We start from the raw sequence: 18370 nt of genomic DNA on the forward strand, positions 1-18370 counted from the left end.
TTAAGCTTTCCGTAAATAAACAAATGGTAAGGCAGACTTGTGTCGCGCCATCGCGTCTAGTTCGAAATGAACGCGTTTTATTTTTTTGTGAATTTGGCATAAAATTCTTAAAACCAAAATTCTTCTTGAATGAAACTTGTCTTCATTTATAACACAGATAATGGCGTCAATTATAACAACTTTAGAGAAGTTATACAACTTTCGCTTTTTTAAAGCGCTGTGCACAGTTAAAAGTTGGCAAAATTTGCATATGTCAAAAGTAATTTGAAACCTTTCAAATAAACTCCATCGTAAATAAACGTAACACAACGCCGCACGCAAGTATCCGATTTAGGTTCTTTCATACACATGTAACTGCGCTTTTCAAAAGAAAACTAAATGACAGAGTGAACTTTAAGGTTTAATATTTGCGTTCTAAATCATAACACAAACAATCGTATGCGTGACACACGTGCTTCATGATCGCTTGATCGCAGGTTATGCTTCAATGTTTGTCCATGTTGATTTGGTGGGACCGCGCTATAAACTCTGACTCGGCTACCTCTAGTTCGATTGCAGGGCTAGCTAACTTAAAGAGAAAACAGAAAAAATTAAAGCTTATGTATAACCTCATCTCAATAAAATATGTGTTTATAGTGGTCATGCACTTAGCTTCATATCTCATCGAGATAGCTAGTTTACAGGCATGCCACTGAAACAGAGGAAACAAATAATTTATAAATGAACATAACAAGGTTAAAAATCCCAACTGGCAGGAGGCAGACCAGTTGGCTATATACAAAGCGTGGTCGAGGATTTGAACTCGGGACAACCGAGAAACAAATCTAGCTAGTGGCAAGGGCAGGCCTCGAACCGGTGACCTCCGGATTAGAACAGCAGCGCCTTAAACCACTCGGCCACGCTTGCCTCCTATATTCGGGAGCAATGATTTTTGTTTGAAAACAACGTAGGTAAGTATGTTTTTCTACTTCGGATCGATAGCATGTTGCTTTTAGTACTTTATAAGTGGTTCGTCACCTTCGGAAGAAGTAGCTTCACAAGAACCCCCTGACCCCTCGGAAATTACGGCCTTTGAACCCCCCTCCCCCTCGGAATTTCCAGTGGCCTTCCGTGGGGGGGTCATGGATATTTTCTGGAACTACACAATTGAACCACAACATCTACTTTGTCATAACCTTAAATGTTCTCACAGGCACAAAGAGGATATTACAATAACTGCAAGTTTCACAGAATAATAAAGGTATGCTATATAATTAGAAATGGGAGCCAGAGTGTACACATAAGGCATACAAGTAAAGTTTTCCTTGTGGTTAAATTTTACCTTTCTGTACAATGTGGTATTTTTCTTTGTTCTGGTGTATGGTAATATACAAGGAAAATGCCAAATTGTACCAGAGTTAATAGAGGGAGAAAATATATCCATGGGGAAAACCTGAACCATAATAATACATGTCTAAAGGTATAGAACAAGTTTTCCTTGGCAAGTTTTTTTGAACACAAATGTACAATATTTTGATAGAAAATGACAAGTTCTCTTTGAGATGCCTCTTTTATTAAAAAGCTAAGGTAACTGTATCATAACATATCACGGTGGGGCAAAAGTCATATTTCTGGATTACTGGATTGTAGGTTGGTGTTAAGTTGTTCCAGTAAAGTGAAAATAAATTGCTTGAAAGAACTCTTGGAAAACAAGATATGCTGATTGAATCTTTGAAGACACAAACACTGTACAAACGTCTCCTTTAGGAGCCGCCATTCGTGAAAAAGCCAATGAACAACATCAACATGCTTGCAGTAACATCTTAAGAAGTTTTTATGAATTTAAATTAGGCCTTTGAGTACTCCAACCACATAGATAAGCCACACCCCCGATTTTTGACTTAAATTTTGAAGCAAAACGTGAGGCTTATACGTGGAACTTTACGGTACTTGATCAGCTGACAAAAGATCTGTAACAGTACAGGTGGCTTCATATGATACACATATAAGCCTTGTATACTGTTGCTATAAGACCGAATTTTTTTTAACTGCGATCAGTGTAATAAAGTTATGGGGGTTGCATAAAGGTAATCAGATTAGGTTTATATACATGCAAGATATGTATTGAGGGTTTTTTTCCCAGGCTTTTTGCCATAACCTAAGCATAACCATTAGCTCTACAAACCCTGACCAGAGATGGAAACTTAATTTTGACAGTACTTGCTATCTGAGGAGTGAGCGAGTGACCTTATAAAGGATTGTACAAAAAATTAACAGTCATTTAGACTTGCTCAAAAGGCTCTAGACATGAGTGGGAGTGTGCTTATTTCATCCCTTCCTGACTGGCACATTATTTCAAAAGAAACTTTTTTTAGAAAAGCAACATGCCAAAGTGTTGTGATACAGTAAAAAGCGTGTCTATAGTAATTGTGGTTCAATTATCCCTTTGGTACAACATGGTATTTTCCTTTGTTTAGGTGTATGGCAGTTGATAACGGATATAAAACAAAGATAAATGTGACCTCACACAGGAAAATGTACACTTACCATTTATCTGTTAAAAGGACACTGTCACCAGTTTCACTTCAAAAACTCAAGAGCCTAGAGACATATGGAAACTGAGAATAGTGGTCCAATTTTGAAGCGATAAGTAATATTATTGTGATGCCATCAGGAACTTTAGATCTCAACTTGAAAAAGTCAGGCTGATTTTTTCAAGTTTTGCTCTTGTGCACCGGAAGAACACCTAAAAATTATTATACAATGGCTCCCTTCTTACTTCAACAACAAGGTACTTTTAATTATATCTCCATCTTGATGTACTAGGTACATTTCATGTACGAGAAGACCTATTTGCTAATTTTAGTACTTTTTACCAAAAAGCAATAAAGTGTCCCTTTTAATGGATAAAACTGTTTTTTATCCATTTGTTAGTGGTTTGTCATCCATTTAAATACTTCATCAAAACCGTTTAAAGCATTAGGCAAACTGTTTTACTTTAACTTTTGGGCCAAACCATTTGAACGGCTAAGTTAAACGTGATAATACCAGATTCATTGTACAATAATATATACAAGCAAGGATAAAATTGAACCACAGAATATAGGTATATATTTAGAAGTGAACAAGCACATCCTTGCCTAGAACTTACAGTATGTAAATAAAAATATAACAATATAGAAATAGATAAACAAATAAATAGATAACAAATAAGAAATAATTGCACAGCTAGTGTTTGGACTGCGTGGCTGCGTGATGAAGTTTGTACGTCCAACCCACAAGATTGACTCTTGCTCGCCATCGAGTCTCCAATAGCTCAGTGGTTAGAGCATCTGTTCTAGAACACGGAGGGTCGTGGGTTCGAATCCCATCTGGTGCTCAGAATTTTTTCTGAGTTTTCTTATGGTTGATTCGTTGTGCAATTATTTCTTATTTGTTATAAATAAATGGGAATTTGCAGTGACATTTCCACAAAATGGCTCTTCATCAACTGTTCTAAATTCAATTGTCACAAGTTGGCAGTTGCATGGCACTAACACAAGTTATTAAATGGAGAATATCTAAAAAAACAATAGTTTCCCAATAGCTGGCTTATGAGGAGAGTAGGGCTTGAAAAAAGGCATGTCCGACCATCCGGGACAAGTACATTGTCCTTTTGGGCAAGTCACTTTTCGTGATCACTTGCCTGGTGGATAGGGACCCGTGCAGGCAAGTCATCTGCTGACTTAATTAAAAATTTTACTATTTATACTCTCTGAAACAGAACTTGTTGTGGTTTGTGACGTACGTAGCGGTAGCTAACCACAAACGTACAATCAGGTATTCTAAAAAAAAGATATTGGATTTACATCTTTTTGTTTACGACCACTTTCTGGTGGCATGCTACTTTGCATGCACGAGGGTTGCGACCTTTAAAGGTTTCAAATGTCGTCATAACTTGCGTGACGAATCATCTGGTGTTACCCAAAAAACTGAAGACAGTTACTTTAGCAATGTTGCTTCGTTCTACCAGCAGAACACACGGACCCATTGAGGCCCAATTTTTTCAGTCTTTCAACCAGCCAAATTTACTTCTCAGTAATTTTTCCCTTTAGTTAGTAAAGTGGTCTTGTGTAACGACAGCTAGTTGGCCCACTAATTTAAGTACTTTTATTAAAAAAGTTACAAATAATTATTATTAAAATGGAAATAATAGTTATCACAAAAATGGAATTCTGTTGGCGTTATCGATGGGTGTAGCAAGTATACATAATAAGGGTTCCAAAAGTATTTCCCTATTGAAATCTTTAAAGTAGTAATATTTCTTGTTGAGTCATGCTAAAAAAACTCGAGTTTAGCTGTAAGGGCCACTAGGCTTTAACACAAGCTTTATCCTTTCTGTTTTTACATGTTAGAAAGAGAAAAGAAAAACAAATGGACAAAGAGCTTGTTAAATAGCATTAAATATAGGATGCTGTGCTACCTTGCCAGTCAAAAGCATTAATTCCTTGCCCCCAGGTGGGGGATAGGGCCGGTGCCAGTCAAAACCAGGTTGTTATCATCAGAAGCAATCATCTCTGCGACTTCCATCCAGCGTTCTTTGAATGAGCGCATCAAAGTCTGGGTACCATTGCTTTTTAGTATCCTTACAGTGTTTTTCTTAGCAGCTAGTCCGACAATCCTCTGGATGTGATCAGTTTTGACAGTCGCTGCCTTGGTGAGCTCGACTACCTCGTTCCAGAATGTAACAGCTTGCATAATGAATGAGACCATGCTCTTGACGTCACCAAGTTCATTGTGACAAGCGTCGCGTTGTCTTTTCAGGTTTTCCACTTTCTCCAGAATCTCATTTATATTCTTCTCTGCCTGGTAAAAGCAAATGTGAAAACAATTAATCTCCAGTGGTGATAGCCCGTGATCAACTGGAATCGCCCTTTATTGGTTAGAATTATCTTACTGATATTTTTTATGAAGCTTATCTAAGGATCCTGGGGAAACTTACAATCGAACTTACAATCGAATTACAAAATACAATAATTTACAGCAGATAGACTGCAGTTTAGCTGACATCACATACGCAGGCAAGAGAGCCCAAGATGATGGAATTCCACTACATTAAACCCCTCCCTTAAAAACCTTGTTGAAATCTTTTCCGAAAATTGAACAATCTGACTAAATGGAACAAGTAGACTAAGCTGTAGACTGATTTGGTTGCTATAATGCCATATTTTTTTAAAGGCAGTGTCCTTCAGTAGATTAAAAAAGCACGTAAACGCTGCATTTGGCCAAGTCTCGTAGGCTTAACGCCGGAAAATATGGAAACTGGACGCAAATGTACGCATCGAAACTTGGTTTAGATATACATCTGATTGCAGTAACTTTGTCATAGAAAAAAGACAAAAGAAAAATAGGAATTAATTAGGCATTACAAAGATATGTTCGAAATTCGCCCAAAGAAACGGCCTCAAAACGCCTCAAAATACCTGTAAATCAATTTATTTTCAGACTCGATTAATATGTGCGCGCTTGTACATTGCAAGTTCAGTCGAGAAAGAAATATAGTTCAGTTACTCGATGTTTTTAGTCCGTTTGAGAATCATACCGACCTCACAAATGCCAGAGTTGGCCCATGCAATGTCACTCTCTGCTTTCCTGATATCGCTTTCAAAACAAGCCATTTCTCTGGAGGCATCTCTTGCCTTGCTTCCATTGTTTTCAATTATTTCCCGTATAGCAAGGAATTGGCCATAAAAAGGTACCCAAAAATACTTCTCGAGTTCTTCGTATTTTTCCTCAGCTTCCCTCTTCTCTCTCTCTGCTTCTCGTTTTCTTCTTGAAGCGTCTTGCCTCCTTTGCCTGCAACGTTCCTTTTCATTAGTCAGCGAGGATACTTTTGTTTCTAACTCTTGTTTGCTTTTTTCGTGCTCGATCTGCACCTGGTACAGATCGTTTATCTGTTGAGTGAGGTCCTCTGCCTGCTTCTGATGTTCTTCCTCGGCTTCTTTTAACCGATCACAAAGGGCTGAAGCTTCTCGTTGCAACAGCAAACCATCTTGTTTTATCGATTTAAGCATAACCTCTGAGCTGGAGGTTTTGCCGTTTTTAACTGCTTCAAAAACCATTTCCATGGTGTTAAAACACTTCGAACTTACTGAGACTAGCGCCATGTTTAGTTCCAGTCGATGAGCTGTTACTGACTGAGAGATATGCGCTTCTTACGAGGCTGATGCCTTATTTGGTAAGAGGTGTATCTTGTAAGCGACCGTTTTGATTTGCGCAGTGTCGTGTTTTAATTACTCCTGGATGAATAAACCTCAACAGAATCTAGTGACTACTTTCTGTCACGTCTGTTTTTCTTCGTTTTTTTTTTCATCAAACAATCAAGTGTGCTGCATGAGATTCAACAGATTAAACGCAATCTTATTATCAACATTTTCTAAGAGTTAACACAAGCGAAGTCTTCTCTTTCTTCCAAGAAAAAAAGGAAGGCATAGGTTTATCCAGGTGTGCCACATTTTGCCCAAACATGGTAGTAAGAACGCTTCTTAATTGCTCTGGTCGAAACCAAAAAGAGGTTCCCCTATTTCTTGGAAAAGTGGCGTCTGTATTAGCTGAGCGGCATATGGCAGTTTCAAAACAATTCCAAGAAATTTAGGAGCGAACGTCTAAGGATCAGACAACAGCCAGAGTAGCTGAGATTGCAGCAGATATAGCTGAGCAAACTGCATTTTTTAAAAATGGACCTGTAACCAGGTGGTTGATTCATTAAGAAATAAAAAACGTTACTCTGGTTAAAAATTTTGTAGTAAAATGTTCGTAAAATATCCACAATGTCCCAACGTTTCGGCTTAAACTAAAGCCTTCATCAGGGGAAAGTGATAAGTGAATACAAAAAGCACGTTCTTATATAATATGCAAATCGAGAGCTAATGTTTGTCCCTAAAGGCTAAATTTAGAAATTCGTGCGGTAAATGCATGCCGTCATCGCGGTTTAGCGGATTATTGCAAGTGTTAATTTCCCAAGCCTCCAGAATACGTCTTTTGCGCCAATTTGTGCTTGTACGTAAGATCTTTGACGATTCCCACGAGATGGTGTGGCCAGAATGAAAACAATGTTCCGCTAAAGCTGACTTGTGTGAGTGTTTGTTTTCAACTTCTTTTTGATGCTCTTTGAGTCGGGTGGAAAATTTTCGTTTCGTTTCTCCGATGTAGCTTTTGTCACAAACTTGGCAGGGAATTGAATAAATTGCGCCACGAGTCTGATCTTTTGGCAATGGATCTTTCGGTTTTGGAAACAAATTGCCGATGGTTTGGTGTGGTTTTAAAGCGACTTTGATATTATAATTGCTTAAAATTCGCTTGATTGGTTCCGTAGTACCCTTGATGTACGGCAGAATGCAGAAACCTTTTTTGTCATCCGGTGCAGTTGCAGGCGTTTGTTGAGAAGGTCGTTTCGGTTTGCTTACATCAATCACAAAGCGCTTAGGGTAGCCATTCGCCCTGAGTGCCGCGGTCACATGTTGCATTTCCTTTGACTGTTGATCAACAGAAGATGGAATAGTTTTTGCACGATCAGTCAAAGACTTGACCACAGCCCTTTTGTGAGCAGCCGGATGGTGGGAGTCAAACGAGAGATATCTTTCTGTGTGTGTCGGTTTGCGATAGACTTTAGTGGAGAGTTGGCCATCGTCTTGTCGACAGACAGTGACGTCAAGAAAGGATATTTTCCGTTCTGTTTCTCTTTCAACCGTAAATTGGATAGATGGCTCGATACTGTTCAAATGATTCTGTAAGGTTAGCACCAGGTTGGATTTAACAGCGGCACATACATCATCTACATATCGTTTGACTCCCACCATCTCTCGTTTGACTCCCACCATCCGGCTGCTCACAAAAGGGCTGTGGTCAAGTCTTTGACTGATCGTGCAAAAACTATTCCATCTTCTGTTGATCAACAGTCAAAGGAAATGCAACATGTGACCGCGGCACTCAGGGCGAATGGCTACCCTAAGCGCTTTGTGATTGATGTAAGCAAACCGAAACGACCTTCTCAACAAACGCCTGCAACTGCACCGGATGACAAAAAAGGTTTCTGCATTCTGCCGTACATCAAGGGTACTACGGAACCAATCAAGCGAATTTTAAGCAATTATAATATCAAAGTCGCTTTAAAACCACACCAAACCATCGGCAATTTGTTTCCAAAACCGAAAGATCCATTGCCAAAAGATCAGACTCGTGGCGCAATTTATTCAATTCCCTGCCAAGTTTGTGACAAAAGCTACATCGGAGAAACGAAACGAAAATTTTCCACCCGACTCAAAGAGCATCAAAAAGCAGTTGAAAACAAACACTCACACAAGTCAGCTTTAGCGGAACATTGTTTTCATTCTGGCCACACCATCTCGTGGGAATCGTCAAAGATCTTACGTACAAGCACAAATTGGCGCAAAAGACGTATTCTGGAGGCTTGGGAAATTAACACTTGCAATAATCCGCTAAACCGCGATGACGGCATGCATTTACCGCACGAATTTCTAAATTTAGCCTTTAGGGACAAACATTAGCTCTCGATTTGCATATTATATAAGAACGTGCTTTTTGTATTCACTTATCACTTTCCCCTGATGAAGGCTTTAGTTTAAGCCGAAACGTTGGGACATTGTGGATATTTTACGAACATTTTACTACAAAATTTTTAACCAGAGTAACGTTTTTTATTTCTTAATGAAACTGCATTTTTTATTATTAAAAATTTATGCCTTCTACCCTTCATATAGTTTGTTTACAGCAGAGGTCCGAAGTTCACTTTGTTTTCAATAAACATCAAAACTTTCAGTTTCAATGATGATTCAAACCACCCCTGCCTTTGACGAGCTTTTCAATTTACGTCACTGCTGCCAATCAACAGATCATTACCTGCCCAGTAATTTCATGACACGTCAGATTATTTGAAAGACACTATCGAATCTTACCCCAAATAAGGTAATGAAATTGCCAGTTGTGGACAAAGAAATATCAACATGAGTTTCTTAGAATATGAAAGCCTTTGTGGTAGGGTTACCATACATAGCCTTTCAGCTACAAACCTTGCATCCTCTACGCCAGTGAAGACTACAGAAACAAATTGGTGAAAAGACATGGCTATTGCATCACAGACGGATGTCGAGATCGATGGAGAAACCTTTGATCTCGTTGCCGTACCGAATGCCAAAACCAAAATGGTACAAAATGCTAAAGGTGCTCTTCTTGGCTCGCTAGATCTTGCGAGCCTTGTGGATGACTTGGGAAAACTCGGTAACTTTATTCGTGTGGCTTACAATGGCGTGGCAGGAAACACTGAGATACAGATTAAAGTACAGAAAGTTGGCTACAAGATCACGAATCTGGCCGATAAATCAGCTGTCACGGTGCACAACTTCAAACGTGCATCGCAGAATGTACTCCAGGAGCTGCAGGGCACCTACCAATTCTTGCTGGATGGAATGGAAGAGATGGCGATAGAAACACTCTCCCTCTTGACCAGCGTAGCGAAAGACATGGCTGAGGCAGCTAACGAGTTACACAACGACTTTGAGAAAGCAACAACAGATGTGATTGATGCCTTAGAGGATACCCAGAGAGCAAAGGGCACTCAAGAAGAGAAGAAGAAAACTCTTGAGGAAGAAAGAAGAGAATTTGAAATGCAAAAACTCAAAGCGGAAGAACTACAAAAGAGTGCACTTGAAGCAGAAGAGAAAGCGAAAGCATTTTACTATGAGGCACAAGCAAGAGAAGACAAGGCAATGGATGCACAGGACAGCCTTATCGGAGCATTGTCAAGTGCCTTCACAGGTGTAATGAAGGCGGCCACTGCTGCAGCAAAACTTGATATGGAAAAGGCCACTGAAGCCCTGGAGAAAATTGGTGACAAGTCCGGGTACAAAGATGCCATGAAGATGGCAAATGAAGAAAAGAAGAGGCAAATGGAAAAGATGGACGAGCAGCGACAAATTCGCCAAGATGCCCTCCTTCAATGCATAGAATTCACCGAGAAAATCAAGAACTGCAAAGATGACGATGCTCTAGCTGATGCAGCCATTGAAGCCTTGCACAGCTCCATTGGTGCACTCAAATCTCTCTCTGCCATCATGATGAATGCAGCCCTGTTCTGGCAGCAGATGCAAACCCACTGCGAGAATTTGGCTAAGGAAGACGTGCAGCAGCTTGTCGAAAAGGCAATGGAGTACCCCGAAGAAAAGAGACTTAAGGTTTGGACCTCAAAGGCATTCAAGACGAGGGCCGTGCAGTACTATTCCAAATGGGTTGCTCTGGACGACGTGTGTGAAGTGTACATGCTGCAGATCAAGGACACCAGAAAAGATCTGTACTCGTACTTGGAGGAGAACCCAACCATCGAACAGGCCAAGAAGAATGTACGCCAACTGGCTGAGACCTTTGCAGCTGACTTAAAGAAAGCCCAAGATAAGTTGGAAGAGAAGCAGCAGAAGGCCTTGGAGGAGAAAAAAAGCTTGAGAACTCTGAATGAACTGGAATCATTGAGACATTGAGACCAAGTAAACGTCATAGTTTACGATTTGTGAAGTGTTAGTTCTTATCCTTGAATTTGCTATAAAATGTAGTTTTATTTTGCTTGTTACAGGTCGATTTGTAGGGTATGTAGTTTGAAGTAATCTACCGGTTTTCAAAGAATTCCTTTTTTGTACGGCATCTTGTCTCATTAATTCTTTTTGTCGAACAAATAGCTGCTTAAACTGTTAGTACTAAGGCCTAAGGAATCTTACCCTTGATGTTAAATTACAAAAATGTTTGATTACCTATAGTTTGTGGACTGAAATTAGGTGCTACCTTATCAGATGTATGCTCTGTTACTATCATGAAGATTGAGAATTAACCAATCGGATTTTATGTAGTAGTTAAGCCTACACATTTGGTATACACACTGTAGTGTCAGCCTTTGTATTTTGTATTGAGGAGCACTGACCTGTGCTTACTTTAGATGGTATATTTAAAATAATGAAAAAAAAACAACTGTTGATCGATGACTTTGATTAGCTACGATTATCACGTGGAATAGCTGTAAAGGTTTACTCAACAATAAAGAAGTGTCTGTGTTCCAGAAAAAGTAATCTTAGTTTATTCTACGATATCATCGACCGTACATGTAGTGTCAAAGATATAACTACTTTGAATAAAAACGTTTTGGTTGTGATAGATTGTCCCCGTTGAATTAGTTGCTGTTTTTCCCCGTTGCCGTTTACTGCCGCCGCTAGCTAGCAAAACCCAGTTTGTTAGTCCTTCAGTCCGCGTGCCTTCGTGGAGTATTTGCGACGTCAAGTCCCATTATTTGGCTTTTCGCTAGCGTTAGTGAAACTGTTTCCCTGGCGTAAAACTAATCACTGTAGCTCTGACGTTAAAACGTTACCCATAGAGCTACCACTCAGTAATTGTTGAATGATTCAAATTGTTAGCAACTTTATAACATGAAAAATATTAGTTAGCAGCAACCTTTGGTTATGATAATTTGTATACAGTCATCTAATTAACGCTACCGAAATCTGTATACCAAGAAAATCTTGTTTAGTTGGTTCTAGGGCGTTTTTTGGTCGCACTAATTGAGACCTAAGAGTTGTGTCTGTTTTGAAGACGGTGCGTACACCTTGTTGTTGTAGGCAGCGGCGAAGAACCGCTGCACACCTTTAATGAGGATCGCACACCTTTAATGAGGATCTAAATGCATAATAGCAGCGAACCAACATGCTAATTAGGGACTTAAGATACCTGGACGGCGACCTCGAGGACGGCGACCGGAGTCGCGGAGCCAATTGCGCATGCCCGCTCCACGCACATTGCCGTCCAGCTCCGTCCAGCTGTGTCGAGGACGAGAAGAGAGTTGCCGTCCACCAGTGAACGGGAGTGCTTGTATGATTTATCTCATTATATTCTGTTATTTGTTGTGGTCTGTCTTGGTTTACTGAAAAATTAGTGTGGGCGTGCTGTGCCGGGAACGCTGAGGGAAGCCGTGCGTGAATATACTTTGTGTGCACAAAAATGTCACTGGAATTGTACGTGATAGTGCGTCAGACGGAGAAGCGCCACGATGGGGCAAGGAATTGATCCACTAACGAAGCCGCCCCGCACACACGCCGGCTCTCGTGAAGTCCAGCGAGAACGCGACACGGCCCAGTCCTCCCGCGAATTCTACCGTCCTCGCACCGTCCTCGAGGTCAGCCGTCCAAGTATCTTAAAGTCCCTAATAGCGACATGTAAACAGTCACCTCATCGCCTGATGAAGACTAGCAGTATTTCAGTCGAGACGTCGCTATCAATAAATCAAAGCGATTCCATCTTGAGACGAACGAATAAACGTTCATCTTTCATATCTTACACCACGATGAACAATAAACACGTCTTTAATGACAACCCCCTCTCTTCTCTGTTAGGCTTCCCCCAAGAGGGTAATGTAAAGTAATTTATGAAGAGCAAAACAAAAAATTGTTTTGAGGTACGGTGTTAGTCTGTCAGTTTCTTGTGAGATGGGAGATGTGCTCCCTTTCTATTTACTATTCACCCCTCAAAAGACCTTGAAAGCAAATATCTCCCTACTACTCAGGGGGCGACAGTTCACATGTTGGAAAAGCGTGTAAAAAAATTATGAGATTCTGTCGTCTCAAGTAAATTATTTTTTTTAGATACTATTCGATGCACAACTGCAACCTAAATGGGAAGAAAAGATAGATCTTTTAGCTGAGGCAACAAGAAGTTTTCACCCATCTATGGAAAGACATTCTTGTGCCGTTGTTGAAAAAACAAAACAAGTGAATCGGAAATAATTTAAAAGAAAGTTAACTTCTTTCTTTTCGATCATAAATTACATTGGCTTCCCGGGATTGGCTTGCAGTCTTCTACTGGGGACTAGAGGTCACGCAATCTTTCCCCTCGACATTGGTAGGAAAGACTGCGTGACGATTCAAAAGAATGCATAGTCGGAAAGCAGCTTGCCTTCATTACAACTGTACGAAGTGGAAGTCGGCAGATTCTGCGAGACAAACCTGGCGATCTCTTTTGAAACCTGGTGATTCCCTCAAGTAGAGCAACGGAAACGAATTTTTTTTTTTTCTTTCGTTTACATTTTTACTGTATGTAGTATGTTCGACATTTTACCTTCTTTCCTCGTTTGTCTTTCGATCGTTCTTGAAAAGGAACGACGAGAAGGCCCTGGGGACGAGGTTGGTTCGTGCAGAACATCGTGGACTATTTTTCGTGGATCACAACAAACAAATGTTCTCTCGCTGGCGGTTTTGTACATCGCACAATCGACGCCTCTCAGTTCTTGAAAAGGGTATTTCCTTTCTTTGGAAACGTTCACCTTCAGCAAATATATCTCGAAACTCGTTCTTCGAAATACCATTCAGATACGAGAGGTATCACCCAGAGAAAATTACCTCCAAAGTGTGGGACGCTGCTCGACTTGGGGATGAGGAGATACTCCTTGACGCTCTTGAGCAGACAAAGCAGATGAACTCGAGCGTAAGAAAAACTCTGTTAGAAACGATAACATATGGGGCCAGTTGCTGTTCGGGGACGCCACTGTTCATTGCAGCGTGTTTCGGGAACCTGAATTGCGTTGATATTCTTCTGCGCTACAGCGCAGATATCGAAGCCAGAGGGGTTAGCAGGGTGAAATTGGGGTTGGTATGTTACGATATCGAGGATTGTTCACCTTTAATGGCCGCTGCTATTATGGTACATGATCAAGAAGATCAAGTGTCTAACAAGGTTATGCGATATCTTGTGGATAGTGGAGCTGATCTGAATTCCCGTGCGGGCTTGGTCAGAGATGAATATGGTGAAGAATTCGGCCGTGACTGTACGCTTCTGATGACGGCGTCACTTTTAGGTGACGTAAAGATGGTAAACTACCTTATTGGCAAAGGGGCCAATGTACATCTTAAAGACAAACAAGGTAATCTATGACAGTAAAAAATATTACTATCAGGGGGATAGGTGGTGGAAGAGGGGGGCGCACTTCCCTTTTATTCCCAGTCTCTCCTCCCCCTTCCTTCAGTAGTGGTTTCTGCCTTTCAGTTCTTTCACTAAATTGCAAAATATTTTGGAGAATACAACTTTTTGCCTCCCAATAGATAACTCGGTTAACTCAAACTCTCCCCACCAACTTGAACTAAATTTTGTATTTATCATTGTTGTTATATACCTTAGGGTTAAGAGTTTTTTTTTTCTGGATAATAATTTTCTTTTATTTTTATTATTTTTTTTTAGGGTTAGGAGTTATTAGGCTTGTTCCAGGCTCAGTAGTTGGGCAGAGCAAAAACACGGGCAGCAAGGAAAAAACGAGCGGGGATGAAGGCTTCGCAGGCCTAACTCCCCTGTTTATTTTTCTTCGCTCGCCCCCGTTTCCACCTCTCCCCCAACTACTGACAGCCTGGAAAGTGCTAGAAGTTATTTAGCTGTTAGTAATATACAATATAATGTGGTGCAATTACTTAGTATACATTATTTTATTTTGACTCAAGGTAACAATGCGCTTCACTATGCCATTGAAGGTCTTGATGCTGACCTTCCTGAAGGTGACCAATTTGAAACCATTAAAGAACTGTCTGCACTTGGAGTTTCCCATTTGAAGAATGTTTACCAGTTAACACCTCTGCTTTTAGCCAGTAATAACTGTAAGGAAGAAGTGGTAGACTATTTGATTACAAGACCAGAATGCACCAAGAAACAGGAAATTGAAGCCCTTGAACTCCTTGGTGCTTCTCTTGCTACTGTTGCCATGGATACAGAGAAAGCCTTTAAGTACATGAAGCGCGGTATGGAAGGAAGGTTTGAAGACCTCTCATGTCCTTTGTTAAAACAAGAAAAGGGATGTGTTGAAGCTTATGACAATAAATTAGAGAGTCGTACCCTTGAGGAGCTTGCCTTGATAGAAGGCGATAATCATGCCATCATTATGGAGGGACTTGTCATCAGGGAAAGAATCCTTGGAACTAATCATGAAAAGCTTATTGATCCAATAGCAAACATCAGTCATTTTTATTTCCAAGAAAATCATAAATCAGATCTTTGCATTAATCTGCAGCTATATGCAATAGAGATAAGGAAGCAATGTAATCAGCCTATCATTTGTGATTTAGCATGGTTTATAGGTGTGTTGTCCAAAATGGCAAAGGAAAACTGTCCTCTGCTAAAGGTCATTGTCAAATTGTTTGAGGAAACAGTTGGAGAATACCAAAAAACAAAGCTGCGGCTACAGAAAGTGAAGGAAGAAAGGGAATATGGACCACACAAAGAAATTTATCCATCTGATGATGACAAATCTAGAGACCTTGCTGGTAATACAGAAGACCTGCTGTATTATTCAAGGGATCTGTTAATATTAGCAACCTATGCTAAATCTGAACTGCACGGAAATAGTGACAGCTCCTATCTCAGAAATTTATTGCAAACTTTTCTCAAGTTAAATCCTCGTGACAATCAAGGAAATTCATTGCTTCACCTAGTTGTCTCTCAGAAACCAAAAGATATATATTTTGCAGGTTGTTTACAGGAATCTAAAACAAGAGAGGCCATAGTTAATCGTGCATGTGTCAAGGCCATGAAGATTATTTTGAATGCAGGGTGTGATGTAAACACTGTTAATACTGATGGGAACACCCCTCTTCATATAGCGGCAACTACCAAACTGCAATGTGGCCAGGATTTCAAACCAGTCACTGAAGATGTACATCTTTTGACAGAAATGCTGCAGATTTTGTTAGATGCAGGTTCTTGTCATGATTTTGTTAACAATGATGGGAAAACAGCCCTGGACCTAGCTGCGACTGACACAGCCCATAGTATTCTTTCACGGGAAATCTGACTGGATTGGTTTTAAGGATGTTCTTGTGTTTGGCCAGTTTCAAAACAACTTGAAAATTTGATTGAAAGGCATGAATCCAGTTTAAAAGTCAGATTTCCAATTAGCTTGCTACGGATGTCTTCCAGACTATTAAAAATGCCTTTGGTTCATCTGACCCATCAGGATAAGCAAAAAAAAGTCCACTGAATTGTAAAACCATCCCAGTGTCTGATATTTGCAGACTGCAGACTAAGAGAATATATCAGGCTAACTAGAGTGAATAGCAGGCTAACTGGGGTGTGTCATAGGCTAACCGGAGTGAAAGTCTGCAGTCTGCAAATGTCAGACAGCGAACCAATCCACACTTAGCTGTGTAATAAAGCTAGCATCTGAAATTCTTGTACATGCTCACTCACACCAGTTTCACTTTTTTCCTGTAAAATAAATATCAAACAACTTGCACTCTTTCGGTAATGAGGGCAAGTGTTAGAACTTAATAGTTATAAATACAGGTTGTACATGTAGCTGTTATAGATCTGGATCAGCGAAGAAAACCTTCGGCTTCCAATTATCCTTTGCAGATTTTTGTATCATGTAAATAACACTGATCCAATAAAATAATGGCTTAAATCCACCTTATATATGTTATAATTTACTGATTTTTGCTTTAAATAAAGAATAAAATGTCGATTTCTACATGGGTGTATGTCTTTATCATCTGAGAAAGATCATAGCCATTTTGCTCCTTGCGAATTCTAGTTTCATGTAAATAATATACCTGATCCAAAATGAATTCACCTGATATGTTATCACTGTTTTTCTTTTTGCTTTAAAGAATAAAATGTCTGCTTGCACTTTCTACATGGGTTTGTCTTAATACTCTGAGAAAGATCATAGTCATTTTGCTCCCTTGAAAATCTAGTTTCATGTAAATAATGTGCTGATCCAAAAATATGGCTTGAATCCACCTTATATGTTATCACTGAAATTTAAGAATAAAATGTCTGTTTTGTTCATGGGTTTATGTCTTAATAATCTGAAAAAGATCATATATAGCCATTTTGCTCCTGAAAGGCATTCTGATCTAACAGTCATAACTTATGTGTGAATGACTCACATCATCCCTTTCCATCCTGATAAAGAATTATTACTTTCTCTATGAGGACCATACCTGATGATGATTTTGATGATTTGGGTGCTTATATAGCGCATTTACAAAGCTCGTGATCAATGCGCTTCACAATTCGAATCTATGGGATGAGACGGGACATCAGCATATAAGGCGCCTATGGCAGCCGCTATCCGTCCATGTGTATGATCTCACCCCACCACCCAACCCATGGAATAGAACAGACCACAACACCGGGAACTTCATGCCCTACTCTTTGCGATGAGTGTGTGGGTTCTTTAACGTCCCCTGCTGATTATAACACTGAAGATGCAGGAGACGGGGCCTACGGTTTACCGTCCTTATCCGAGAAGACTAGAATGTCTAACCATTTGCAGATGTAATTACAAAGGCAGCACATTCTCCTCAGTTATTTTAAGACCCTGAGTGTTGGTCCGGTCTGGGAGTCGAACCCGAGACCTCCCGCACGACAGTCCGGCGCTCTACCACTGAGCTAACCGGTCGGCGGTTGCAAGAATCAGCTATTTTATTATGTTGTTCTATCAACGGTAACCCCTCTAATTACTGCTGACATGCCTGTTTTGAAGAAGGAGATTTGATGTTGAGGAAAACATGTTCTACATGTAGATACAATAAGCCTTTGTATGTTTCCCATATGATTGAGCAAGTAAAACAGTCATGTGTCATCAAAAGCATGTCAAGGAATTAATTAAACCTTTCTGCCATCAGTAATGCATCTAAGTGTGAACACGTCATGTGAAAATGTGATCTGAGTTGGTATCAAAAGTTACATGATTCGTCATCAAATATTAATTTGAAGTTTAGCAGACCATTACTCCATTACCATTACTTTTGTGCTGAGATATTTACAACAAAGTTGGAAATGTTTTACCAAATTGTCTAATGTTTGCAATAAATAAGTACTTGCAAAAGTTCAAACGAGTAGTTTCTTTGTCAATAAGGGAACTCCTGGTTTGAAATTTCATACATACTCATTGAAACATTAAATATTAATTTTGACAACTCTAAAAGCAATATATACTGTGTTGTACAAACTTCAAATGTTTGGTATCGAATCATGCAACATTCGATACCCACTTAAATCGTGTTTTTGCATGTACACGACATGTTCATGCTTAGAAGCAACTGGCGATACTTTGAAATAATTTATGTTTAACGTTTGTTTTTATCAGTTGATGAGCTTGGTACTGACATATATTTTCAATGTTCTAAAACTTGTTTGCATTTGTGCATTTTACATAGTTATTAAGCTGGTTAAATGTTACTTTAATTTGCAGGGTTTTATGATTCAAACTGGAGATCCTACAGGAACTGGCCGCGGAGGAGCTTCTATATACGGGTTAGTTTAGCCTCATAAAGGCCCACTGACTGAACACCATTATTCTCCCATTGTGCATATCAGCAGC

The 18370-nt window shown here is 39.8% G+C and overlaps 4 protein-coding genes across 5 annotated transcripts in view; 3 read left to right on the top strand and 1 right to left on the bottom strand.

The window, feature by feature from the left end:
• The window catches only part of LOC144632367 (peptidyl-prolyl cis-trans isomerase-like 1), a 31952-nt gene that overhangs the window by 3458 nt on the left and 10124 nt on the right, over positions 1-18370 (top strand). Inside the window, exons 1-3 of one of the 2 annotated variants that reach the window (XR_013566891.1) lie at positions 12850-13924; positions 14493-14799; positions 18242-18303. Coding sequence is in view for 1 of the 2 variants with exons in the window: in XM_078491002.1 (XP_078347128.1) it covers positions 1193-1240; positions 18242-18303 (110 nt within the window). In the remaining variant the exon portion in view is untranslated. Of the gene's footprint in view, positions 1-1192; positions 1241-12849; positions 13925-14492; positions 14800-18241; positions 18304-18370 lie in introns of those variants that run through there. The other variant, XM_078491002.1, reaches the window with a different exon arrangement.
• On the bottom strand, positions 1199-6686 carry LOC144632398 (uncharacterized). Its single transcript, XM_078491044.1, has 2 exons — positions 5565-6686; positions 1199-4824 (listed from the first exon to the last, which is right to left on the bottom strand). Exons 1-2 carry the CDS (start codon positions 6123-6125, stop codon positions 4459-4461), a joined length of 927 nt encoding a protein of 308 aa, XP_078347170.1. The 5' UTR covers positions 6126-6686; the 3' UTR covers positions 1199-4458.
• LOC144631824 (uncharacterized) lies at positions 8995-11170 on the top strand. Its single transcript, XM_078490397.1, has one exon. It carries the CDS (start codon positions 9099-9101, stop codon positions 10506-10508), a length of 1410 nt encoding a protein of 469 aa, XP_078346523.1. The 5' UTR covers positions 8995-9098; the 3' UTR covers positions 10509-11170.
• Positions 14806-16982, top strand: LOC144632425 (protein fem-1 homolog B-like). The gene has a single exon (XM_078491078.1). It carries the CDS (start codon positions 14927-14929, stop codon positions 15833-15835), a length of 909 nt encoding a protein of 302 aa, XP_078347204.1. The 5' UTR covers positions 14806-14926; the 3' UTR covers positions 15836-16982.

Source organism: Oculina patagonica, chromosome 1 (assembly GCF_052425735.1).
Source record: "Oculina patagonica isolate OP01 chromosome 1, crgOcupat, whole genome shotgun sequence".
Lineage (NCBI taxonomy): Eukaryota > Metazoa > Cnidaria > Anthozoa > Scleractinia > Oculinidae > Oculina > Oculina patagonica.